Source organism: Melanerpes formicivorus, unplaced genomic scaffold (genome assembly GCF_026170545.1).
Source record: "Melanerpes formicivorus ecotype bairdi unplaced genomic scaffold, bMelFor1.0.p_v2 SCAF_22, whole genome shotgun sequence".
NCBI lineage: Eukaryota > Metazoa > Chordata > Aves > Piciformes > Picidae > Melanerpes > Melanerpes formicivorus.
This window is the reverse complement of record NW_027142374.1, coordinates 5,582,695-5,609,549: the sequence shown is the minus strand read 5'-3', so window position 1 is coordinate 5,609,549 and position 26,855 is coordinate 5,582,695. Positions and strand designations below refer to the sequence as shown.

At 41.6% G+C, this 26,855-nt stretch overlaps 1 protein-coding gene and 1 long non-coding RNA gene across 3 annotated transcripts; one reads left to right on the top strand and one right to left on the bottom strand.

Moving 5' to 3' along the window:
* Positions 1-324: 324 nt before the first annotated feature.
* LOC137447947 (uncharacterized) lies at positions 325-25,587 on the top strand. Its single transcript, XR_010988951.1, has 4 exons — positions 325-436; positions 2,044-2,094; positions 15,451-15,605; positions 24,982-25,587. It is a non-coding gene; the product is annotated as an uncharacterized lncRNA (long non-coding RNA).
* On the bottom strand, positions 4,134-26,489 carry CHIC1 (cysteine rich hydrophobic domain 1). Of its 2 annotated transcripts, XR_010988950.1 has the most exons (7): positions 26,325-26,489; positions 19,026-19,080; positions 12,046-12,201; positions 10,138-10,194; positions 9,725-9,784; positions 5,079-7,930; positions 4,134-4,248 (listed from the first exon to the last, which is right to left on the bottom strand). XR_010988950.1 is itself a non-coding variant. In XM_068151964.1 (6 exons), exons 1-6 carry the CDS (start codon positions 26,486-26,488, stop codon positions 7,880-7,882), a joined length of 543 nt encoding a protein of 180 aa, XP_068008065.1. In that variant the 5' UTR covers position 26,489; the 3' UTR covers positions 4,134-7,879. The 2 variants fall into 2 exon arrangements, 1 of the variants encoding a protein (XP_068008065.1); XM_068151964.1 differs by having other exon boundaries at positions 4,134-7,930.
* Positions 26,490-26,855: the final 366 nt, after the last annotated feature.

The window sequence follows — 26,855 nt, the reverse complement described above, 5'->3', positions numbered from 1 at the left end:
CCGGGGCCTGAGGCGAGGCGCGCATCCGCTGCGGTCGGGACGGGGCGGGGATTTCCGCAGGCGCCGGGCCGCGCCGAGAAACGCCGGGCTTAACGCGCCGCCATTGCTCTTTCTTTGGCTCCGGCGGGCGGGGAAGGGGCAGAGGGAGGCGCGGAGGAGGGCGAGACCCCCCGGCGCGGGCGCGCAGGCCACCGCCGGGCCTTAGCGCCGCCCGCTCGCCCTCACAAAAGGCACCGGGCCCTGGGCGAGCGCGGCGGCGGCGCATGCGCGGCGGGACGGCGCAGGCGCTGAGGGGAGGGCAGGAGCTCCAGGCGGGCGGGAAGCGCGGCGGCCTCGACTGCGCCTCACCGGAGCGTCCTGGTCCCCTTCTTCAGCCTGTGCCACACGGGAAGGTCCAGCTGCCGCGCTGTAGCTCGGCCCGCCAAGAGCGACTAAGGTGGGCACAGGGGACGCTTCTCCCTTGTCACAACATACCGCAGCCACCTGAACAAGGAGGTTTCCATCTCCCCCTGAGACTCGAGCCTTATCCAAAGAGCCCAACATCAGTTGAACCGCCCTGGGTGTCAGTAACACACAAATTACTAAGTCTTTAATTTTTACGTCACCAGTCTGCTAAGATCTGGTGTGGAGCTCTGCAGCCATGCCCTTACAGGATGCTGCAGGCTTGGCTGAAGAGCTGCTTCCCAAGCAGAGCCAAGCAGCTGTGCTTTACAGTGGAAATGCTACATTTCCGTGTAGTAACATTTTCTTCAGCCTTTTACAATGATTCTGGCAAGATCAAGACTGGACAGGTGAAGTGAGATCAGCATAGAGAGGGTAAGAGCACAAAAAGCCATTGTGGCTCTTGAGCCATGGGCTCTCGTGGGCTTCCCCCAAGGAGCTCCCCAAAGGGTTTGGAAAACTCAAGAATTCCCAGAGATTTTGGCCTCAAATCACTTCCAAATCCTGCTGCTATTTGTGTTCATTCCACCATTCCTAACAGCTGTTCTCTCAATACAGTGTTACTCACAAAAAATCTTGGCACCCTGAAAGGATTTGGTACTTTCTGGGTGGGATTTAGATGGCTACAGATTTTACTATCCCATAGACTTACCACTTCAAGGTCAAAGCAGATTTATCTTTGATGACAGATGAAATGTGCAGGTACCTAGGAAACGACTGCACTGCTGAGAGGCACTGTATAGCTGTGGTTTCTTCAACCGTTCCCATTATTAATTGGGCACTTTGAGCTGTTTTATTCACTCAGCCTTAGGGCTACTGTTTGCAGACAGTACTAATAGACCATATATTCTGCAAGTCATAAGGCTTCAAAGCATCTCAAATTGGGCACCCACCACAACCACTGGGCATGTTAGAGCATTGTCTACACCGCTGCCCAAAGGAGAACTCCTTTTTACGTTGTTGCCCTATTCAGGCATCTCATTGTCATCAGCGTCCCAAGGATATCCCTTGTAGACATTGTCTGGAGAACCTGTAATTTTCAAATTACCCATTTAGGCTTCCACATCACATGATTTACACTAAATACAGAGCACTCAGCACCTCTTCTTTAATAGAAGCCTTTTAATTTAACTATAAATTCTTTTTAGTCTGAGACCTACTCCCAAATCCTCCTCCCAATTTTATTAAAGTTTTGGATATCCCCTGTGAACCAGAGTGTTCTTACAAAGTCATTTTTTTACCTAGCAGAAATCACAGGTCATATTCATTAGTGGATATAGAAATCTATTTCCTGCAGAACTTTGAATTTACGGTACCAAAAAAAGGCTACTGGGGATCACAATATGGTTTACATAAAGGATGTGAAAGAAAAGGTGGAATGTATGAAAAGAATAATCCTCTGAACAGATCCAGTGTCTACAGAAAATGCAGAAAGATCAGTGGTGTAACCCAGACAAACTACAAGGAAATTTACATCAGGGCTTTTAAGAAAGTGAGACAGAATTCAGGCCTCTGTCTTGGAACTAATAGTTTCAGTAAAAATATTTTTGTTGACTTTGTAGATAGAGTCTGTCAGTGACAAAGATTATTTTTTCCTCGCAGGAGGAATGGGAGCACACAGACAAGAGGATCTAGAGGACTGGGAGGACCACTGTAAGTATCAAGAAATTCCAGTCTAAAGTGTAAAATTATGTGACTGGGCTGTTTGGACCAGTAACAAGTGTCTGTTGGGACTAGAAGTGACTGAAAAGCCCCAAATTTATTGCAGAATGGCTATGAATATAGCCAGCATTAAGGAGACAGACATGAACCTTTAAATGTAAAGGCTATGATTATTTTCAGAGAAGAGATGGAACTCTCCCATGGAAATACCTGAGCCATTCTCTGCAGTAACTCATTGAATTTGTTTGAGTAAGGGTGGAAAGAACCAAACTGGACTAACTGCAAGCAAATGCAAATAGGAAGATCCAAACCAGAGAACTTTGCTTTTGAGAGAAGAGTAACATTTAGTTTTGCCCAGCAAATAAAGACTAAAAGGTGTCAGTCTCTATAAGCTTAACTACAAAATATAAATTCAGATGGAACACTTCAACTCTGTGCTGAAGAACAATACTGACATGACACACAGCATGGCAAATAGATTGGCACAGACCTTATAGAAAGCCTCGCTACCAAACAGTTCTGAAACTGCCTTCTGATAGCAGAAGTTGAAGCCAAATCCCAAGTACTTTTCAAATGGACCTAGTAGTCTAGGCATTACATCTCATAAACCCAAACAGGGGACGGACGTCATGACTCAACCCAACATTCCTACACATGGCATTAACACCACAGCAACATTCTCTGTGTTTCTCACACAACATTCAGCAGCAGTTCCATGCTTGTGGATGTCAACCCAGATGCTCCCTGGTTTGTCCAAAACAACTGAGGACAACTTTCAACAAAACCACTGCACATGCCCATTCTAGCAATGCAGCATTTCCCCCTTGGAGATGAGCCAAAGGCTTTAGGTCCTGCTTTCACAGCTACAAAGTTAACACACACACACAAAAGGCTGCATTGTGCTATGTTCACAATCCTGTAAGCCTATGATTTATGTCATACTAACATGCTGTCCATGCTCAAGTTTGGCTCCCTTTAAGGTGCAATCACAAAACCAGGTTTTCTCCTGTGTTGTTTGGAGAGGAAAGCTGCAAGAGACTCCTACAATAGGTCACAGAATCACAGAACTGTTTTGGTTGGGAAAGACTGTAAAACCATTGAGTCCGACCATCCTCTAATTCTACCAAGTCTGGTGCTAAACCACATCCCCCAGCTCTGCATCACTGCATCTTTTAAACACCTCCAGGGATGGACATTCAACCACCTCCCTAGGCAGCCTGTGCCAGTGTTTAAGAACCCTTTCATTGAAGGGGTTTCTTCTAATATCCAACCTAAACCTCCCCTGGTGCAGCTTGAGGCTATTTCCTCTTGTCCTATCACTTGTTACTAGGGAGAAGAGACCAATACTCACCCTGCTCCAACTTCCTTTCAGGGAGTTGTACAGTGGCAAGTCCTTTAAACAAAAGGCTGGTAAGCCAACCAATTATCTGGAAAGATGAAGTGCAATCATTCCCCAGTTCTCTTTTCTGGAAAGCCTTCCTAAGCTCTCCAAATCTTGTTCTTTACATCAAGCAAACCATACAGTCTCAACACAAGCACCTGATCTGGCTGTATCAGAAACCTGTCTCAGTTAAAAACCCACCATTCCACCCACAGCTGATCAGCACCATACTGCTACAGGGAGAGACACAGAAGATGATTTCCTCTTCCCGTAAGTACATCGCACTATTCAAAGGTTTTCATCTTTCAATTGAATTAAATCAAAACCTCTCAAAGTGATTCTGCATCTCTGACATCCAGCTCCTTTCAATGGCACAAACCAGTGCAGTAACTTGTAGAAAGTGAGCTTAGTTAGAATTTTGTTTTCATTTCAAACCCCCCAAGATGTGAGGTCCTGTTAAAAAAACACAAGTGGCTGTTCGCTTGTAAACACAATAAAAATGTTAAGAACACAAACACTTTCACACAGTTTAAACAAAACCACTTGTCTTATGCAGTGCAAGTCCTGTAACACCACCAGTGAAAACCAAAATGGCAGAAGAATCACAGAATATTATTAAAATGATAAATAATTTACACTGAATATCAATATCTTTGACATTTTTTATTGCTCCAATGGTAATGTGTAGACAAGGAAATGTAGTCAACTGTCATGCGAGACAAGAACAAACATTTATATGTGGTTTTGCACATGAAGTTTTGTACCTGTCAAGGAAAGAACAGGAATTTATTTATCAGGACCACACCAAATTCAGTAAAAATGTTTTCCTCTTTTAAAACCACCCATGTACAACTGAATCCACCATTCCTAGACTTGTCTGTGCATGTTTTGGAACAGTTTTTGTTTTCCTCCTCCTATGGTAAAGCAATTTCACAGATCCAGGTGAGGAACTGGAGGGTAACAGCTTTGATGCTCTGCCACTATTTAAAACTTCAATACTCTTAGATACAAAACTTAGCAGATACAAACCCAAATATTCCCAGATAAAAAAACTAGAAGGGAAAGTTAGTGTCAACAGGTTTATATGAAAAATAAACATTGATTTGGTACAGTAACTGCTTTTAAATCTGCTGCAAGCTCATACTCCTGATAGTCACTAGTTCCCTTCTCTCCTTATTCTCTGCACAGCATTTTTTCTTTAGTTGGAACCAGTCAAGGCACTTTCTTTACCACTTCCACTACACTTTGCTAACATTAATCTCTGTTGTATTGCCACAGATTCTTTCCCCACTTAACAACCAAGCTCCACAAATAGGTTTACCAATTCATGCTGACTTCCTGTCAAAAATAACATTTTCAGTCTTGCAAGATACATTTTCCTGCTGGATGTTTTTATATTAAAGCAAAGGATAGCCCTGGCATTAAAAAAAAGAACCTGTAGGCAGAACAGAAGGACAGGAGTTCACAGCATTACTTAGAGCTGCTTTCATCATTACATGAGCTAGGGAACCTCTCTTTCAGATGCAAATACAATACTGGTGCTGGTTTTGCATTTTAATGCAAACTTATCTACTTAATAAAACATGGTGCTTACTGTAAATGGCAGTTTGGGCTCTCATACTCTTCATGGCCACTCATTTAAATGTCTGTTAGAACATAACAAAAAGAGACCCTTCCATGGTATGAAGGCTACAATCAACAATCATGCACAAAGTAAATGTATAGAATTTACACACTTAAAATGTAAACTTTATTCTGTGCTTAAGTGCCTTGTGGTGCCCGGGAGAGACCCAGGGGCAGACAATCTGTTGAGGGGTAGAGCAGCCTCTGGCACTGGACATGGCCAGACCCACAGGAAGGGGACAAAGGGATGAGGGCGGGAAAGCACAGCTGAGGTCTTGTTCTGCCTTGGATCTCTGGTCCTGTGCAGAACGAGGCAGACAGGGAGCAGCCCAGAGGGACTGGGAGCTCCAGCAGATCAGGATGTCCTCTCAGCACTTCACAGAAACAACACAAATCAGACATTTTGAACTGAATACCATGAAGTCAGCACAGCCTGAAGAAGATTTCTATTAGCAGCCAGATTGAAGACTGCTCGGCATTCACTGCTGACAGTTCCTAGACCTCTCATTGGGCTTGTCTGTTCTCCCAGTTGGAAAACAACATCTTGAAAATAGTCACATGAAGAAGAAAATAAGAACCTGCTGAGATTTTTTTAGTTTCTTACACACAAAGAAAATTACTACCAAAGTTCTTGCACAACAGTAAGAAACTTCCATTGTTGTGTTAAGCTAAACTCCTTTCACACCAGAAACTTATTTGCAAGGGAAATACAATCCACAGAATTGGGTGTGCTGTTTCAGTTTTGGTTTGCACTGTAATTTTCTGCTGTGTTTTTTCTGCTTCCAATTAACATTCACACACAAAAAAATTAAAAAAGGAGAGAACCTTTTGCTTGTTTCTGTGACAGAAATCTACCTTGCAAAGTGTAGCTAATGGGAAATTCAAACACACAGTTGGGTTTTATTCATCACGCCGTAAGTGAAATTAAACAGTTAGCTGTCACCAATCTCCCAGTTAAATGTAACCTCTGCGCTGAACATTACAGATTTCAGGAGGTGAAGCATCAGCCTGGGATTGGAAACTATTGCAAGCACCAGAGGCTGATGCTCCTCAGCTGTACAGTGACAGCAGCTCAGCATTTGATTCCCAGTAAAAACTTGCATAAAACTGGCCTTCTGTAAACACTTGTGTACAGGAAATCTCATCTACAACAGTTAGTAGAACACAATGGTCTTACAAACACTGTATTTTAATACAATACTGCATCCTGAAAAAGATGCCAAATACATTCAGAGGATATCCCAAGTTACTCTGAAGTTAAAAAGCCACCTGGGATGATGTCACAAGGTGTCAAGTTTTTGCAAAGAAATGCCTGGTCACTTAGGATGATGCTGATCACAGCTTGCAGACAGGCAGACATCTGCTCTTTTTAATTTGATTTCTTATTTCTAGTTAGGAAAGGGAGAGAACTTGCATCAACTACCACTTGCTTACTAGTAGCAAGTGGCCCCACTTAGGCCAGCCACAACAGGAAGTTTTCCTGTTTCCTGAGATCAGGCAAACGGGGAAGAATCCAAAAATACTTGTGAATTCCATGAAGCATTTGTGGATCTTCAGACTGTGCCTGGATGCCAAAACACATAGCATGAACCCTTTCAACTGAGCCACTTACCAGCGTATTTTGAAACAGGGCTCTGCTTTAGGTAAGATTTATTTCCACTGGAGAGGATGCCCTGTCACTCAACTGTTAAAATGCTGAAGCATGATCACACTTTAAAAATATCAAAAGTGTTACTTCAGCTTTGATTTGGTTGGTCCACATTTTTCTCCTTAGTAATAATGAAGATCTCCAACTAGGAAACATTTTTTCTTTACCTAAAAACAGAACTTGACATCCAGCTATCATTAATTAACAAGAGGCTTTAAAGTATTTTGTTAATAGCAGCCACCATCTCCCCCACGAATTCAACAGCATTTAAAACTTCCTGTCTCAGGTGCTACAAACCACACCTGAAATGCTTCAAACCCCAAAGACGACAGAAATGCTATGCATTTTTCATCCATTTACTAAACAAAGTGCAACTGAGCCCTAGACATCCGATAGTATGTACAGACTTGGATGGCTTTACCAGAAAACCAGCGTGTGGATGGGTCTATACAGAGGGGTAACAGCAAACGGGATGAGGAGAACGAGGTGGGACTGTTGGCAATAGAACAAGAGCTATATTACATTCTGTAAACCTTGGCATACCACACTTTACATTATGCGAGAGTCAGTATTTACAAATCCATAGTGGGTAAAATAATTAACCCCCTCATGGCAAATGATGAATTTGCAAAGTGCAGGACAAAACCAGTGCTGTTTGATTGCAGGTCCTATGCGAGCAAGTTAAGACTAAAATCATCACTACCAGATGCTTACCTGGACGTTTCTACTTGAGGGTTTCTTGGCTTGCAACATTTAGAATGAATTATAGTATGACATGGAATTAGGCTGCATGTTGGAGGACAGCAAACAGAGAAATTAATAAGGCAGCATGCTCAGAACAAGTTTAAGCAGCACTGATGTTAGATCCCTAGTGGCAACTCTATCAGTTCTTCTTAATGGTAAAAATTCAGAGTGCAACATAGAAGCCTCATGTAATATTAAAAAAACCAAAACATAAATGTGCAAATTGTTCTCTTCTTAACAAAAGTAACATAGCGAGGAAGATACTCTACTGAAGAATGTTTGTAAATCACAGCGAAGTAGACCATCTTCTTTCCAAAATCATCTACAAGGCACTAAGGGTAGAAAATGACAGGAAACAGGAAAGACCCAAATGCTGTTCCTCAGTCAGGTCGAAATATGGGATATTTTGGTAAGAACTCTATTAATATTACCTGTTGGAGAAGGGAGAAAGACAAGAGGAGAACACAGTAACCAAGAAGGTCAAACCTTCAGCACAATTTCCATGCAGCATAGTTTCATAGTATCATTCAGGGTTGGAAGGGGCCACAAGGATCATCTAGTTCCAACCCCCCTGCCATGGGCAGGGACACCCCACACTAGATCAGGCTGGCTAGAGCCTCGTCCAGCCTGGGCTTAAACACCTCCAGGGACAGGGCCTCGACCACCTCCCTGGACAACCCATTCCAGGGTTTCACCACTCTCATGGGGAAGAACTTCCGCACGTCCAGTCTGAATCTCCCCACGTCCAGCTTCATTCCATTCCCCCTAGTCCTATCACTACCTGAGATCCTGAGCAGTCCCTCCCCAGCCTTCCTGTAGGCCCCCTTCAGATACTGGAAGGCCACAATTAGGTCACCTCGGAGCCTTCTCTTCTGCAGACTGAACAGCCCCAACTCCTTCAGTCTGTCCTCACAGGAGAGGTGCCCCAGCCCTCTGATCATCCTTGTGGCCCTTCTCTGGACACGTTCCAGCACCTCCACATCCCTCTTGTAATAGGGGCTCCAGAACTGGACACAGTACTCCAGGTGGGGTCCCACCAGGGCTGAGTAGAGGGGGAGGATCACCTCCCTCGACCTGCTGGCCACACTTCTCCTGACGCAGCCCAGGATCTGATTGGCTTTGCGGGCTGCAAGTGCACACTGAGAGCTCATGTTGAGCTTTTTGTCCACCAGCACCCCCAAGTCTCTCTCCTCAGGGCTGCTTTCCAGCCAGTCACTGCCCAGCCTGTATTTGTGCCTGGGATTGCCTCGACCCAGATGCAGGACCCTGCACTTGCTCTTATTGAACCTCATGAGGTTGGCTTGTGCCCATCTCTCCAGCCTGTCAAGGTCCCTCTGGATGGCTTCCCTTCCCCCCAGCATGTCTGCTGCACCACACAACTTGGTGTCATCAGCAAACTTGCTGAGGGTGCACTCAATGCCGCTGTCCATGGCACCCACAAAGATGTTGAACAAGACAGGTCCCAGGACTGATCCCTGAGGGACTCCGCTTGTCACTGGCTTCCACTGGGACACAGAGCCATTGACAGCCACCAGCATTAGCTAGTACACAAGGCTAAATGTATCTGAAATGTACTGTAAGGAAGGAAAGTTTCCCAGGGTAACAGCAGAGATTTTGGTCATTTTCAAACACAGGGCTTTAGGACACCTGATTTTTGGGAGACTCTCTTCTTCAAGCCTTGGTGATTGCATATCAAAGGGGATAGGGGAGTAGCAGGACCACAGAAATATTCTGAATTTGGCTTTCCTAAATGCACTATCTTAGTTAAATCTTTATGAAATTGAGAGCTGGCAAAAAAAAAAAGACCCAGACAAAACCCACACTACTGTAAAAATGCAGCAGTTCTGCATAGATAGTTCGAGTCTAAGTAATTATAAACAGCAATGGAAACGGTGGATGGGTTTTAAAGATCGAGGAACTGGTGTGGTAATTCCCACAGTGGGCCTCCCTCATTACAAATTACAGATCAAAGCAAGGCTATCTGCAGTGCAGTTGCAGAATTGATGATGAAAGAAACAAGTTTTGTGGTGATCATTCCTAAGCTTCTATATATAAACCACAGTTGCTTTTGTTAACAGTGGCCTTCACATGTGTACATCACGCACAACTGCATCTTTTCCTGAGACATCCTTTTGGATAGGTGACAGTTCAGTAAGTTAAGGGTTTTCTCTCTAAAATCCTAGTTCTGTTCTCTATAAAAATCAAGTCACAGGTGTAATACTTACATATTCCATCATATTGCTAGTTTCACATTTCCTTTTACTCAGCTTCCAGTGCAAACCAAGCTAAGAAAAGAATCATCACAGCATTAATGCACACCACAGTATTGTTCTGACAAGTAACATAACAAGCATTAGCAATATCCAATTAGGATCTGGAACACTTCAGATACAGGTTTTAAGTGTCCATAAAGTATGGAATTATATCAAGACCATGAAGTTCCTATATGCCAACTATGAAAAAACAAAGAAACAACTACCACCAACAAAACCCTAACGAAAAACCAACCAATCAAAAAAATCACTACCACACAAAGTAGAACAAACAAATCCAAAGAACCAAAACAAAGAAACAAAACCAGCCAACCCCAACTTACTGTTCTGAAACCTAAAAAATCAAGCACTCCAGCTTTTCTTACCTTATGATACAGTCTGTTATTTTCCCATTCTAATAACTTCTGAATTGATCTTCTAGTCTAAAAAGCAAGTCAAAGCTGTATTATGAATGGTTCAGAATCCAGCCTCATCCTGAGTAATCTTCTACCAGGCATTCTGGTTTAAAATGGATTTAAAAGTAAGCTTGTTTTATAAAGGAGAACCAAGCAAAAGAGAAATTCTAAATAGAAGTCCTACCATTTCAACACTCCAGTCCTCATCCCCAGATCTTCTTCAAGAAAAGAACTGCTCAGTTGTGTTTTGTTCTTTAACTTAGAACTGCAGCTCCCCATAAATAATTTTCTCAGTATGAGATCCTTTTGAGTTTAGTTTACCATGGCCAAGCCCACAAAACAGCATCTCCTTCCACTAGACCAGGTTGCTCAAAGCCCTGTCCAACCTTGTACACCCCCAGGGAGACAGCATCCACAACCTCCCTGTGCAACCTCTTCCAGTGTCTCCCCACCCTCACCCTCCTTTTTGCTCATGTAATTGGTATTTGAATGCTCAATCTCGCCGCCGAAGAACTTCAGCTCTCAACACACAGTACCTGTTTTCAACTCTTGAATATAAAGTGCATGTGACATGTTCTCCTCTTTCCACCATTGTGGGAGAAAACGTCTTATGGAGCTTCAGTGATTTTGAAGGTCATAAAAAGACCAGTATGCTGCTCTGCTCTAGTTCCTGCAGAGCATGCCACAAAATTCCATCCACCAGTTTCTTTGCTAAAGCTCATCCTATCAGTTAGCAGTTCACCACTTTCATGGAATTAGGCCTTCAGTGCATTTTATTTTTTTAACCCAAACCTCAATCCAAGTCAATGCAACTGTTACCTTTTTTTTATTAGCAAGTAGGAAAGTTTGCCAAAACAAACTTTTATTTCCTCTGAAAAGCACTGCCCATTCACAGGATGGTAGGGGTTGGGTTGGAAGGGGACCTCCAGAGATCATCTTGGTTTTGCTTTCAGTTTGTTTCATTGAAGACCATAAACTCTCAACAGCCAGAAGTACTACTGTTTAACAAATTTCTACTTAATATTTTTTCCTATAATTAAATCCACAAGTGTGAGGTTTTCTTCCTAGTGCACCTATATACTACTTAGATCTGTGGATAAGAAGATTTTATGGGCACAAATCTTATATAGCTGCAAAGACTATCAGTAGTCCATGCTTATTTATCTCCTTCCTAAAGAATACCGGCACGCCACATCTATTTATGCACTTCCTAAACATTTACTGCTGTGATAAATCAATTCTAAATGTAAACCACAGAGGTAATTAGGATCATGTCTACTTGATAGTGCTAAAGCTTCTCCAAGTTATTACTTTGGACCTGATTATAGGAGTTGTCAACTTTCTGTTGGCAAGGAAATAACAACAGGAAAGAAAAAAAAAGAGAAGTCTTTAAACCTCCCAAATAGCAAACAAATCCGAGTTTGTTCTTAACCCTCTAATGTAAAATATGTCAACTAAACCACAATTCTGAAATGTTTTGGGGTCTATTGCATACAAAAAAAATGTGGGTTTTTTTAATTTAAAACATTTATTTTGGAGTAGGGATGGGGGATGTGAAGAGAAAGTCATTTTCACTCCAGTTTATGCAGTCTTTGAAGGTTCAGATCTGCACTTATTTAATTCAATTTTTAGACCTTTAGAAATCCTGAAAGTGTGGGTTTTCACATATACTCCATCCTGCTCTTCAAAGTGAGATGGAATTGGCTTACTCCTAAAATTATTAACTCAATTTGCTTCGTTAACAAACTGCTATTTTCTGTTTAAGGAATGGAGAGACCAAAAAAAAGGGGTTTGAAATAGGGCTGATACCAATAAACATTATTTAATGTTATCAGCAACTGCAAAACAGATCCAATTAAGACTGAGACTTGTACTTACTCTTTTGTTAAGACAGACTACAGGCCACAGGCTACAGCCCAGTGTGCAGCAGCAGCAGAGACAGCCACAAAGCAGCCATTTTACATTGACAGGGAGATTCTTTCTTAAACAGGCATTCACGCGACCGATGCTGGTCTTGAATTCTTCTGGGGCAACCTACAACAGAAGTGCTGAACTTCAGTGGAAAGCCATTACAAGTCCTTTTCCTCCATAACTGCCTCTACAGATTAACATGTAAATGAAACATAATACAATATGACCTCATCTTCTAATACACTGGTCATCCAGTGAGCAGGGAAAGTCACTTTCCTCTATTAAATCGTGTAAAAGCCTGGTGCATGCTTTGCCAAACTTGCATTGCTTTGCAAAAGCTTACATTAAATATCACTTAGGTGAACAGCCTCATCATTATTTACTGCCCCATTAATAAATCAATTGTCCTGATGATGTGGTGACCCCAAACAAAACTAGCAACATATGGAATGGCTATGGTGACTTAAAAAAAACAAAAGAGAATGACAAGAAATCTTATTTCTAAGGGAACATGGGTCAGCTGCCTAGTAAAAAACACCTGTCACAGGAAAAAGAATAATCTTGTCCAAAATGATTTCATACCACTGTGTCTGGGTGAAGGGGGACCTCTGGCTACAAATCATAGAATGGCTTAGGTCAGAAGGGACCTTGGAGATCACCTATTCCAACCTCTCAACTAGGTTTGGCTGCTCAAGGCCTCATCCAACCTGCCCTTAAGCACCCCCAAGGAGGGGTGTTTAAATTCCTAAAATGAGTCCATAATGACGTGAGACCACAACTTCTCTTGTGGCTGCTCCCTAAAATAGGGAAGCTTGAAGAGACATAGACTGGATTATATTCAAAGCAAAGAGATACATCTTTGTGCAGGGGCAGGAATAAAACCCATCTGTTGAAAACCATTTAAATTGAGGAATATTCAGCAAAACTTGCTCAAAACACTATTTTCTATATATTTCCACTGTAGTCACAGTGGAAAAAACACATCTATCAGAAACAAGCTCCCTTCGCTGATAGCAGCACATTTCTTACAGAAGAGTGAGTACATGTACCAATTTACAGACCACAAGCCCCTCATCTCTCTACAGAACATAAATAACTGGTATCTATCAAGTATGGATGTGTTATTTACTCCAAGATGGCACCTTTAAACTGTCACACAATCCAGTGTTTGAATGCACAAAGCAGAATAACCAGACCCAATCTCAACAGATTTAACCAGACACCTCAAAAAAAGGAAAAATCTTTCCTAATTTGCCATGTTGAAGAAAATACAAAAATGAAAACAAAAATTAAATCCAACAACCTAGAATTAATCTGTCTAAAACTGTGCAGCTACTACATTATCCTTCCAACCATGCTGGTCATTTGGTTCTGCAAACAAGGGCAACAACAAACACAGAAGCATTAATTTAGTGACAAAAGCGTCTGTTCACCCAAGGTGCAAAACCACAGGGCAGGAAATGGAGAGGACCTGATTCTGCTACCCCTGCCTATTCACAAGAGCTAAATTCATTAAAACATGGCAGGAATGGGAGTAAATAAATCCAACATCTGTTTCCTGGCCATTTCAGATCACCAGGCAGCCACAGAGCCAGAGGTCATCTGTGTTTGTACCCGAGCCAGGCCTCCAGTTAGTAATATAAGAACATAATTTAACACTGTGATTATTTTGTAACAGGAATTAATATGTGCACAGAAAGTATTTTTTGTGTGGTGATCCAGGCTCTCCCATCTGAAATAGTCTGTCCTGTTATTCTTTGTTCATATACAAATAGAACAAGCACACCAATTTTCCTCAGACTGACTGGAACATCAAGATTAAAATGTATTTTACAGTAGATGCCTTATATTAAAAAGGACAACAGTAAAAAGAAAACACCGGGATCTGAAACAGACTAGCTTATTATTCTTTTTACATATGCAAATGAAGCAAATAAAACCATTTTCTTTAGACTGACTAACATTAGCAATTCAATGTGTTTTTACAGTTAAAAAAAAGGGGGGGCAGAAAATAGCAAATAGAAGCAGATCTCACACATTGGGACATTTTTCATCAACATGAAAAACAAAAATCAGAATCAAAGTGTAGTGTGGGAAACTGGCCTGTACTTGCATGTGTCTGAGACAGAAGCTGTACAGATCTGTTTGCCAGAGCTGGCTCTTGTATTTAGGATACAGCAAATATCAGATGCACGTGAGCAAGATTGTTTCATCTTCCGCGTGGGAGAATGTTTTGCAGCACAGTACAAGCTGGGCCATGAGCATGCAGTAGGAGTAATGTTGTACAGCTTCTGCAATCAGACAGGCTTCAGTGGCACTGGAGCTCACATATGCTAACAAATGAGCATTCTCAGTGCCTCAGGTCATTTACACATCCCTAACATTGAGATATATACAAATGGCACTTACTTTGATAAGTCTTTTAAATGTTTACATGTATGATTCTATCTCTTCATTTGAAAAAGAAGTAGGGCTTTTTGTGTGCCCCTATTAGTACTTGTGTAATCAATCCCACTAAGAAAGGAGAAAACTTCCTTTTCTATTAGACATTAAGTTGACTGCACCTTGACAACCCCCCTCAACCTCAAAATCCAGCTGTACAAACCTACCAAAGACCATGGATTTACAGTCTAGTACTTAACGAGAAAACTCATCATCAGTTACAACATCCAACATGATAAATAAGTCAGCCAGGCTCTTAGATCACAGATGACAGAGAAACTGGAAATCCAGCAATAAAGCAGAGGGATGGTGAGATTCCCTGCTCTGTGCTGCTTTGGAAGTAGTCTCTAACCACATCAAGTTGACAGTTTGATGCTAGTTTATAAGCAGCACATTGAAGTACTCTCCTGTAGAGCAGAGCACTGCAAATGGTTAAAACAGGATCCAACTTTGGATGCCATCAAGAAACAGAAAATGTCGATTTCAGAAATTCTAGTGAGATGCTTATCTCAATATGGTACATGAAAGCACTACAACCACCTGCCAACACATCAAACACTTCCATGTAAAGGTAACTTTCTTAGCTGCAACCTAAAATGAAATCACTTCAAATGGTTTTGGATAAACCAGACAATTTGATATATTTCTCCCTTTAGGAAATGTAATCACAATAAATATTTGTGTCAACAACACATCTTCATTTGAAATTAAAGGAACCAGTGACCAAGATGAGCTTCATGCTGTGATAAATACAAGCAAAGTGAGTTTGTTGTTCTCAAGTTTCTAGCTCAGTGAAAGCATTAAGCATTGTTATACACTACAAAAGAACAAAATATCTGTAAATAAAAGTTCTGGTAAAATGGTTTCCAAGTGAAACAGTCACCAAAGAATTGTGTTGACTTTCTGGTTTTAATCTGGTCTTTCTTGTAGATATTGAAGGGTTAAGATGAAGTCAGTGATGGATTTGAAACAAATGGAAAATTCAGAGTGCCTCTTTCACAAAGAAAGCTCCATACTAAAGTCCAGTTTTGAGCAATTTTGAAAAGCCTCTGGAGAGTTTCCGTCTGGGTCTTGAAAAGAACGAGGTAAGTACATAGCTCCTGGCTGTGCAGTACACCTTGTAAATAGACTTTAGTTCCTTTCAGGTCTTCAAGGGAGGGGGAAAAAAAGCACCCAAAACATAAAAGGAAAGGACAGGGTGTCATAATATTTTACAACAGGATGCTAGAGAATCTACAAACACAGGAAGGGAACAAGCAAAGCCCAGCAGGCCTGATCTTTCTCCTTCAATCATCATGATCACAAACCCTATCAATCACACGCTGCAGGGGCATCACAATACCAAGACTGTGTTTTATGGCCCACGTTTCCCTGCACTGCACAGTAATCTCAGTATAGGACCTTTAGTCTTTTAAGACTGGGGCAGGAAACTCCACTTTCTTCCTTAAGGTTCACTGCCTCCATCATTTTCTTGTCACCTGGAGCAGAGTGTGGTGGTGTACCATGTATCATGAAGAGTATTTTGTTAAAAGCTTTTAAATGTTTGTTTTAAAAGAATTAATAATCCTATAAAAACATAGCACCCAGAAGTTAAATTTAGGCCAAAGTCTAATCATATTATTGAAAATTAATTACTGCTTCTATATTAAGGATAGCCAAATCCTTTTTTAAAACCTTCTGTTGAAAACAATGTACTGTTTGAATGCCCAGCTCAGTACTAGAAACCTGCTGAAGATTGTGTCTCCTCACAACAAATATTAAGTCAATTGAGCTGAATTAGCCAAGCCTAACATCTGCCCTACCTTATAGATTCCTTACTTTTATTGTTTTATTGCTTATGTTTTATCCTCCAATATATACATTTACCTCTCCCAAAAGCAGCAACAAACATCTCAATTAAATATCTGAGGTGTAATTATGCACATCTTGGCTCTAGGCTAATTTATTCAGAGTCTAAAAACTGGGAGACATGGAAATAGGGAGATGGGTGAAGGAGAAGAGGAATTTCAGGTTTTAAATTTAAAAAAGATAACCAAAGGTTTGCTATCATCATGTAGATGGGAAAACTGAAGGTCAAGTAGCTTAAGTAAATTCTACACAGCAGCATGAACCCACAGTTAGCACTTCCGGGAGCAAGGTGTAGCTCAACAGTTGTAGCTATTTAGGGTTTTTCAGTCATCCTTTGCTTAAAAACATCCATCTTCATCTGCATTGTTGAAAAAGGGAAACAAAACCACAGGAGTTAAAAAAAAATAAAATCTATCAATCCCACCTAATGGCTTCATCTCTTACACTCCATTAGGAGAGGGAATATATTATTAATATCAATTTACTGCAGACAATAAAGTGGGCATTAAATGTTACACATCGTGAACAAAGCAGGTATTGCTTTATGCTGGCTGTGTACTAACACAGCTTCAGAGCAAACATTTGAATCCCAAACTGTTAATATAAACAGTCACTCTGCTATTCATAACATGTGATTTCATAAAAATGGTGTTTTCAGAACAGTAGAAGATCTTAAAGTAAGTATCATCAACTGACTACAGAGCTTCTTATTGCAAATTGCTTCTCAGAGTATTTGAAGAAAACCTTACTGGAAAAAAAATAAAAAAACAATCAATTTTCCTTTTCAGTAGGGATAGGAGTGATTGACTGCCACAAAAAGAGGAAGCAGCAGATTATTTATTGCAATTCATGAAAGTATGAAAACCCCAAAGCCCCACAACTGTGGTTTTTAAAGTCCTTCATGGCAGTGTGTGGCAGGCAGTAAGAAAAATGTGTTTACTATCTCATTTGATCAGTGTTTTCTTCCCTCAGAAGGGAACTGATTTGTTTTCAAGGTCTTCTTCCCCAGAAAGCCCCTCAAACCCACGCATAAGCAAAAGATAACAGGCTATCAAGATTCTCAACAGAAGCAATGTTCCTGTGTACAGCAAATCCCTGCTCATGCCATTTGTGCTGTCACTGATTAGCTCTATACAACAAGGGTAAATGCCAAGCAAAAGAACTTCTTTCCTCTCTTTGCTAAGTTAAGTCCAAGCAGTCAACTGAATGTTAAATTAAGCATTTATTCACTGTCCACTGCCCAGAGGAGGGCAATCAAGTAGAAAATGTGACAGGCATCAATAAAAAGTGTAGATTTGGGGAAGGTTAGGTTTGTTTTGGTTTTGTAATACACAGACATATTTTACAGAGACCAAAAAAAATTCTGTAAGCAAACTACATTTTAAAACTTCTTGCTAGGTATTTTCTACAGGCTTATTTGATAACAAGCTAAAACTTGACTAAACGAACATTAAAATTGTTGTGTCCAAAAAGTGTTCTCAGACTTTTCGGTGCTTAGAAAGAGTTTGGCAGAAAAGAAAGGCAGTGAAATGCAAATGGTGTTATCACCAACCCTCACATCACACATTATGGAATCAGTAAGACTTTTCCTTTTGAGCTCAGGGAGATCCTGAAGCTAGGCCAGAGATCCCAGGCTGTCTTTTAACAACCCAAAACTCCCCAGAGCAACCTGCTTTTCAGCTGTACTGCTGTCAGAAAAGCTGGACAACTTCAGTTTGATTGATTATATTCTGGGGTAAAAAGTAAGGAGAAAAACCCCAGGTGATTTGGGCAGACACAAAAGACACCATCCAGCTGCATTTTAGTATATTGCTAGCATGACTCAACAGCTATTGCAAGAGGTTGCAGGGGTAGAGTAGCTGTGTGGTATGACATCAGAGAAAGTAGTAAGAGCCAAACCAAATTTTTCCTCACAGATGTGGGATACAAAACTAAGCAAAAGAAAAGCACCAGAAAAAAACAGGAGAAAAGGAATTCTAAATTTAAGAGAAAAAAATTACACACACCCCCAACAGTTATGAAAATATTTTAAAACCATAAATTAACCCAGAATTTTGTTACAATAGTTTAATAATTCAGAGATATGAATGAACATAATTCATCTTGCCTTTAGTATGAATATTGAACTTGCAGTTAGTGAGATGACAGGACTCCAGAGAAAGCAACAGACTTGTCACCACCCCCAATTTTCAGAACTAAATAATGTACTAATAACCTGCTTAATGTGTTGATTTAAGACTGTAATTTTTTCTTCCTTAATGCTTCAGATGAAACAGGTTCTCTTCCCAGAGAGCTGTCTAAATATAAACTCGAGGCTTGAGCTGAGGTCTGGTGTTGAAAATTTCATTCACACTGAAGGCAGCACAACTCCAGATATATATAAAGCAAGGTGAAATGAGTCTTGCTTTCATGTAGATCACCTGGATGAAAAGTGTGATGCCACCTTGAGCTTTTCTCTGTTTCAACATGACAGAATTACTGCATGTAGCTGCTTCTTGTGGGACTGACCCTCAACCAGCTGGTTCATTCAGGACAGCTAATATAACAGTCTGCAGTGCAGTCCTGGCCTGCACTGAGGCTTCCCCAGCATGTAACACAGAAAGCACTGTATGCACTGAATCTTTCCATTTAAAAGAACAGTTTAATCTCACACTTACCTTCCCTGTCAGAACAGAGGGAAATTCTGTATCAAACTTGTTGCTCAAGCCAAACCTTGAAAACAAAAGAGACAAACAAAATATATTCCACCTAACTTACTTTGTTTCCCTTAATAAAAATCATGTAAAGATTTTCAAAATCCCTATTCATTTCTTTTGCCCTTAGATTTACAGTATTTCATGAGCTTTCCATCTAAGTGGATGTAAGTTCTCCAGTACCATTGATAAGGTCCTTTACAGACAGAAACACAGTTTGGCTGCCTTACTTCAAGGTGCTACAAGAAGAGAAATTCTTTTATGACTGGATGGCAGCAAGTTTCAATCTTTGCTTTAAGGAAAAAAAAAGTCTCCAGCTATTACATTTACTAGGTTCAATAATCCTTTTAATGCTGTTTTTCTTACTCATGCAATTTATTCACATGCAACTGTTACAGCTAGTTGTAAGGAACCCATTCATCATCACTTTACAAGTTCATAACCGCAGAGTTGTAAAAAAATTTGCTTTGGGCTGAGCTAAACTCTTGCAAAACATGTAAGCAGCTATACAATGAAAAGTTTTAGGACAACTATGAACTTCAGAGAAATTAAGTCTTGGGTATTACTGTGCCCTTTCTTCATTGAAGAATTGGTTTTAAACAAGAGGTTAAGTCTGGATTATAAACAGTAAAACCTCCAAGAAACTAGACTTTGCTTGCAAATTTGTGTTACCACTAGCTCCAAAACTGCTCAACCATCTGGAATTTCCAACCATCAGAATTGACTTTTTGGTTTCATTTAAAGCATGTAGGTAGCCAAGAAGTTAACCAAGCTCTCAAGCTAAACCTGCTAGTTCCTGAAGCTCTCATCTTCCATCCCCTCTACCTTAATTGAAATCTTTAACCTTTGCAATGTACTAATTTAACTTAACAGCTGACAGCCTCTCTGCTACAGCCTTTGTTTGAACAGAGCTTAAAGCTAGCTTTGCAAAGTTCAATATACTGTATAAAACATTCACTTCAGCTCTGCTAACTATCCTGAGAATTTTTGATCTCAAAAATTACAAACCCCAAAGGATCACAGCCAAAACCAGCACAAACCAGTATTACAATATTTACTGTAAAAACAACCCTTCTGGAGAGAGGACACTCACAGTGAGTCAAATTCTCACCTGAAGGACTCCTCACTGGTCACTTGTACAAACACCAGTACTGCTGGAATGCCACCGGTCCCTATTATTTTACAATACAAACACACTCGTGTACAGCATAATGATTCCAACATCCAAACTTGGCAATGTAACTCAAAAATGTAAAATAAACCACAAGGAAGAGAGAAGCTTAACAAAATGTAGATACATACGTAATAAAAAAGTAGTTGTGGTGCTGAGGGACACGGTTTAGTGGTGACCTAGCAGTGCTGGGCTAATGTTGGACTTGATGACCTTCAAGGTCTGTGCTGTCTTTAGAATTCAAGGAAGCCAATTCAAATGCTTGTCAATAAAACTGGTAAAATCCAATACAGTTTTTCAATAACTTATTTAGGTCAGAGCCTTGACTCCTGTAGAGAGCATTAGATGTGTAAAATACTAAAAGAAGTCTGCAAGAGTAGATCTCCATTGAAGCATTGCTCAAATTTTGCCTCTTACTTAAGCCATTATATGCACTATGGCAAACTGTCACCAATTTGTGTTTGTTTTATTCAACAGTGACCAGCAGGTCAAGGGAGGTTCTCTTCCCCCTCTACTCTGCCCTAGTAAGGCCACCGCTTAAGTACTGGGTTCAGTTCTGGGCTTTCCAATTCAAGAGATACTGGGAACTACTGGGGAGAGTCCAGTGGAGGCTACAAATATGCTGTGAGGCCTGGAGGATCTCTGTGTGGAGGAAAGGCTGAGACACCTGAGGCTGTTTAGCTTGGAAAATATCAGCCTCAATGGAGATCTTCTCAAAGTTCATCAGGAGCTAAAGAGTGTAGGGCCAAACTCTTTTCATGGTGCCCAGTGACAGGACACAGGACAAGGGGCACAAACTGGAATCCAGGATGTTTCATCTGACCAGGAGAAGAAACTTCATTGGTGTGAGGGTGCTGGAGCCCTGGAGCAGGCTGCCCAGAGAGATTCTGGAGTCTCCTTCTCTGGAGAGCTTCCAAAACCAGCCAGACATTATGATGCTCGGCAAGCTGCTGTGGGTGACCCTGCTTTAACAGGGGATTGGACCAGATGATCTCCAGAGGTCCCTTCCAGCCTCCATTCTCAGATTCTGGGATTCTGTGATTTTCACTGAAAATTTTCTAGAAGTGAAGGTGAGTGAACACCAGCACTGACAGGCTACTGAATATCCCAGTCAGCCAGAAAGCCATGATGTTAAGGTAGTGCTACAAAGAGACACAATAAGAAAGATTTTAGGCAAGCACAAAGGTTACCAATAAAAGCACTTCCCATCCTCTGTGAATGTAATCTGTTAAGAAAGCCTCCAATTTTTGTAGCTTCTCTTCTTAAGACAAAATCTTCCAAGGACTGTTATATTATACATCCATTCTTAAGGAAGCTTGAAGAGCAATATGCACAAAAGATTAACAATATGAAGCACAAGCTTGTTTTCAGGAACATGGATTTTCTGTTTACCATCAACAAAACTACCTGAAACTATCACAGTTACAGCAATCAGACAAGATAACAAATTAACTACTGAAAAACTCAAGTAAAACTGCACAATTATTTACTTTAGGAAACAGGAGAAAACAAAAATACAAAGGTGTGCTAACATTTCCCCAGAATCCTCTTCTGACCTTCAATAACTCCTAGTTCAAAACTTTCTAAGCCGTAGGTAGTGTCTTTCCTCTCATTGGTCACATATACTTGTTAAAATTCCCATTCCACCATCAATTTCCATAAACAATAACATAAATCAGTACTTCCTGATTTAGACCTATTAAAAATACAAGAGCACAACATATTTTATTACATTCAGTGTGAAGGCTGTCAGGAAACAGATTTAAACCCCAAAACTTCTAGCAGTTACATTCCTTTCAGTTATTATACGTTCAAGGAGTCTCTCTTACAGAAATGTACCTTTCAGACTGACACTTGAAAATGGCTAAAAGAATAGAAAAGGTGTTGATGATACTGAAAACAGGATTATGCTCCATTAAAAAACTATTTTTAGTCACCATCACCGATGGCCTTTAGTACTGAAGCATTGTTAGCAATTTATGCAATAAAGTGAAAACCTAAAGTCTTGATTAACTAACTTCATTACACCTTCTACAACAGACTGATCATGATCCAGCATGATCTGGTCTACCAAGTCTTCCAGAATTCAGTGTATTTGAAAATCACTATGTAAAATAAATTCCACTACGTGTCCTTTAAATCATTTGGAACATTAGCTGGTGGTGACGTATTTCCGGGCTACTTCTCTGGCTCCTCAGCAAGAGCTGCACAAATCTAACATTCATAAATTCAGTTAAGTCCCACATACTTTGATTACAATTTTCTTGCTGGATGACAAACATCTCAAAAAGCAAGGCATTGTTCCATATAGCCAACAACACTGGTACAGAACTTGGATGACCTCACTTTGTACTTCTGTCTCTTTCCTCATTTTAATGTATGGCATCAAACAAGCCCTGTGATCTCATTTTCTCCTGTTTGTAAAGTGGGGAGAATGCAGCTTCTCAAAGGGAGTCGTAATAAGATAGATTCATAAACCTCTCAAAGACTGAAAGAACACCTGAATCATCAGTTGCAAGCCTCACCTGTAACAGGTATCATGTTGTACAGTTCTTTCCATTAGTTCACAATGCATACGGAAGCCAAGTTTCCTGTCCACAGAACTGCAACAGGATGACTTTGGAAAATACATTTTCATGTCTACAACAGATACATTTACAGGTTCTTTTTTGCTGTTTTTGACTTAAATAATGTTTCATTCTTATTTATGCCACCACTGTATTTATAGGTAGTAATCAGCCTTACCAGACTATAGAAGCTAAATGTGTTCAGTCAACTCTAGTACTATTGTGGCTCTCCAACTTCCTTTCAGCATGGCTCCTTCCCCCACACCTAACAGACAACTCAGACCCTATATACTCTTCTTCAGGAGGTACCATTTAAGCTGTGCCAACCATTAGAGAATAAAGACATTCATCAACAGTCCTGAGCCAAAACCTCCTTGAACACTTGACATTTCTCTTCCTAGTCTAGGAGCTTTTCCAACTGAAGAGCATCCTTACTCACAGATGAGATTTTGGAAAACTAAGTTTTTGGTAATTATCAGGAAGCTAAGGTCATTTGCTCTTTCAAGTATGTGCTATTTGAAGCAAGCAGAAGGTGGAATACTATCAGACAATAAGCAAACGTCATCTTATCACAACTGACAGCACCTGGCTCAGAATACACTTTTCATTAGCACCTGGGTTGTGGATCCCTGGGGCACTCCTACAGAAAATATAATGGAATAACCAAAGTTCATTTGCATCCAAAGCTAGGAGGTTTGCAGACTTAAGCAGGAGTCATAAGCTGCACACTAAGGGCAAAAAATCTGCTTAATGGCTGTGTCATTACCTCGTTACTATCCATCCACATGGATTTAATGATATGGAAATATTACAGAAGATAAATAAAAACTTCTAACCAAGATACGAGTTTGTTTACTGCTCTGTTTATGAAAGTCATTGCTGTTGTTTTGGCAGGGATATGACTCAGTCTTCACTAGAAATGTTTATGTTGAGGTATTTGGATATGCCAACCACAGTCACACTGATTATGGCAAGGAACAGTGAACAATAGGTTTATAACTCATTAAAATGGAATTTCAGAAGCAAAGAAAAGGCATTTACTAGGCCCTAGTAATTTCTTTGTGGTAAAATTCAAAAGCTTTCTGAAAACAGTAAATATGACTGATGGATAATCTTTTCAAAGTAAGAATCTTCTAGACTCAAAAAGCACTGAACAAGATGAGCATCAATTTTGCTAACTGCTTTCACATACATTTTCTCTCTGTGAGTAAAATAAAACAAATGCACTTTACATGATCACTCTTACCATGCAGAGGGGTAAAACTGTTAGCAAAACACTCTGTGGAAAAAGCATGATCCTGCTAAAAACCCTCAGAAGATTCTAGGAATTTATCTTTAGTACTGGAGGATTCTGCAGCAGAATGCTGTTAGGGGCAGCAGCTCACTGACATGGTCATAAGGACAAAAATCTCTCATGCAAAAACTCTCACACAGTTTGAATCTACTGACTTGGGAGTTTTGTAAGAGAACTGTACATGAAAAGCTGGACCTGAAGATGACCCTGTAATTAGAGACTTATGCCTTCTCTACATACCAAAAGTATCCAAGAAGCCAGTGTCAGATGAGGAATAGAAAGCATCTGAAGCAAAATTCCAAGGAAAACAATGGCTTTTTAAAAAGAAATGGTTCTTTTTGCCTTTTTTCTGACTTTTTTTCCTGAGTGTCTGACTTGCCAGGCCAGCAATTTTTATCAGCAATGCTCCAGACTGGTTCAGAAAACAAACAGAAGTTTCACTCAGTGACGTATCTCCCTTCAGTAACTAGAGCAGCCTGCTTCTAAAGCCAAGTGATTTCAAAAGCAGCAGTATTCCTGTGATCAAACAGTGACAGAATTTCAGAGCTGAGATGTACCAGGCAGTAACTTTTTAGGAAGCAAAATATTTCCCATTAAACAGGAAGGTTCAAATTAACATACTAGAGTGTCCAGGGTTTATCTACATTTGATTTTTAACATCCACTAACTTTTTATTAATGTAAGGACATGTAATATGCCATGAACTGACAAAAACTGCCTTGTACCGTTCAGATATCAGATACGTGTACTTGTTCCAGGAAGAAAGCTGGCAGAAGTGGAAGAAAGGGAAGATAACATGGATGGGAATTCATTTGAGCTAGTTACAAGGGTATGTGTGTTTGCTCATGATTTCATGTCATTTACAAGCATTGCTCTCTATTGATGCAGGCATCACTAGTTGGAGAAGCTCCTGCCCATCCCCAAAAGATGCTGGACCCAAGAAGGAACTTTAAGGAACGTCACTGATACACAAAAAGCATGGCAACAGACAAAGCAGTGTGTGATATGTTTTCCAGTTTAGTGCTTAAAACCAGATAACTAATAATATGGGTAGGTGGTGTTCTGATGATTTTGCTTGTGTTACATCCCTCCTTTAGTCAGGCCACATGCTCTTTAGGGTCAGGACAGGAAGAAATTCCACCAACACAAGCAAATACACCATAGTGCAGCAGAACTACCCACTGGCACTAGCTGAATGCAAACCTGATTTAGACTTACATGATGGACACAGTATCTCTTAGGTTCTGTTAGGCTGAGAGAGCCTTCCCCACCCAGTGTTTTTGCTGCAGATAGCTAGATCCCACTGCACCTATTTACAGAGAGAAATGTGTGTTCTTTTATGCAATCCAAAGACAGACCTACAGCAACAACCTTGATGGATCTCTGCAATACAAAATTTCAGTACCTTCCCCTCGCTGCCATGGAAATTAACTTAATGACCAAAAACTTCTTGTGGTTGTACTTTTTGACACTAATTCCTCCACTTGCTGGAGTAGAAATATTATGAAAAATGCCTATGTATAAACATTACATGTAAGGCCACAGTTTGCTCATCAACTATTTAAGTAAGTAGCAAACGTTCTGCCTCACATTGCCCTCTAGTAAGAAAAACACTTAAACCTAACTCTCCACTGAGTTTGGAGTAGATCAACTACCACCCAGCCATGCGCCTGCAGTGCGGGGGCTTCCACGGCACAGCTGGGGCAGAGCAGGGTTATAGGCAAATTGTTTGCACAGACTACTCTGTGTAAACGTGTGGAGTTTACTTTTTTGTCTTACAGATTGGTTGAAAAAAGAAGTACAGGGCTGTCAGGGAGGATCGGATACTGCTCCCGCACCCAACAGCTTGAACCCAACTTCAGCTGCTCATTCAGGACTTGGTGCTGTTTCCACTTACTAGGAAACACCAAGTTTCCCATTCTAACACGTTAAAAGCAGAACTCCTCTCACAAAGCAGGTGACATTGTGGGGGCGGAGAAGGAGCAGAGCCGCAGCTCACGGTAAGCCGGGCAGCTCGCAGCCGCAGGGAAGGGAACGCTCGGGGCACCACCGGATGGGGCACCGTCCTCCTCATCGCCTCACCTCTCCCGGGTCCCCTCCACAGGGTAACCGTGCCCCAGCAGCTCGGTACCATCGGCAGCACGCTGCTCCCGCCCGGCCTCCGTCACCCCCGCCCCACCACACCGGCCTCCTGTCATGCTGCCCACCACCAACCCCCTCACACTCCTTACACGGTGATGTGCCCGGCGCCCCGTACCGCTACAGGATCCGGCGCGTCGCGGGGCCGAGGCAGCTCCTGGCTCCGCACCACAGGCTCGGACGACTCCTCCTCCTCCTCCTCCTCCAGCTCATAGATAGTGTCGAAGTCCGCCATATTGGGCAGTAGTACGCTCATCTCAAGCCCTCCCCCGGCGCCGCCTCGCCAGGCGCCTGCGCACTGCGCGCCGGGGGCGGAGCCCCACGCGGCCGGCGGGCGGCGGGAGGCCGGCGCGCAGGTGCCCTATGGCGCGTGCGCGGTGCTCTGAGGGGAGCGTGCCGCCGGGGGGTGAGGGTCGCTTCTTCAACTGCTGCCAGAGGCCCGCATTGCCCACCGGTGGCTCGGGGGTCTTGGGTATCCCCCGTGGCTGTCGCGGTGCCTAGGGAGGAGGTGCGTGCGGTCCCGGTCCCGGTCCCGTTAACAGGAGGTCGTCCCTGTGGTCCCAGCCCCGCTAACAGGAGGAGGCGCCGCTGCTGCCGCTGCGCCTCAGGTGCGTGCGCGCCGT

What these genes read in the sequence shown, in the direction of transcription:
- CHIC1 (XM_068151964.1), bottom strand. Translation starts at nt 26,488, where the DNA reads ATGAGCGTACTACTGCCCAATATGGCGGACTTCGACACTATCTATGAG. An exon ending in TAGTCTGTCTTAACAAAAGA is followed by an intron (nt 10,195 to 12,045) that starts GTAAGTACAAGT and finishes CTTGCTTTTTAG; the next exon opens with ACTAGAAGATCAATTCAGAA. An exon ending in CTAGCAATATGATGGAATAT is followed by an intron (nt 7,931 to 9,724) that starts GTAAGTATTACA and finishes CTTCTCCAACAG; the next exon opens with GTAATATTAATAGAGTTCTT.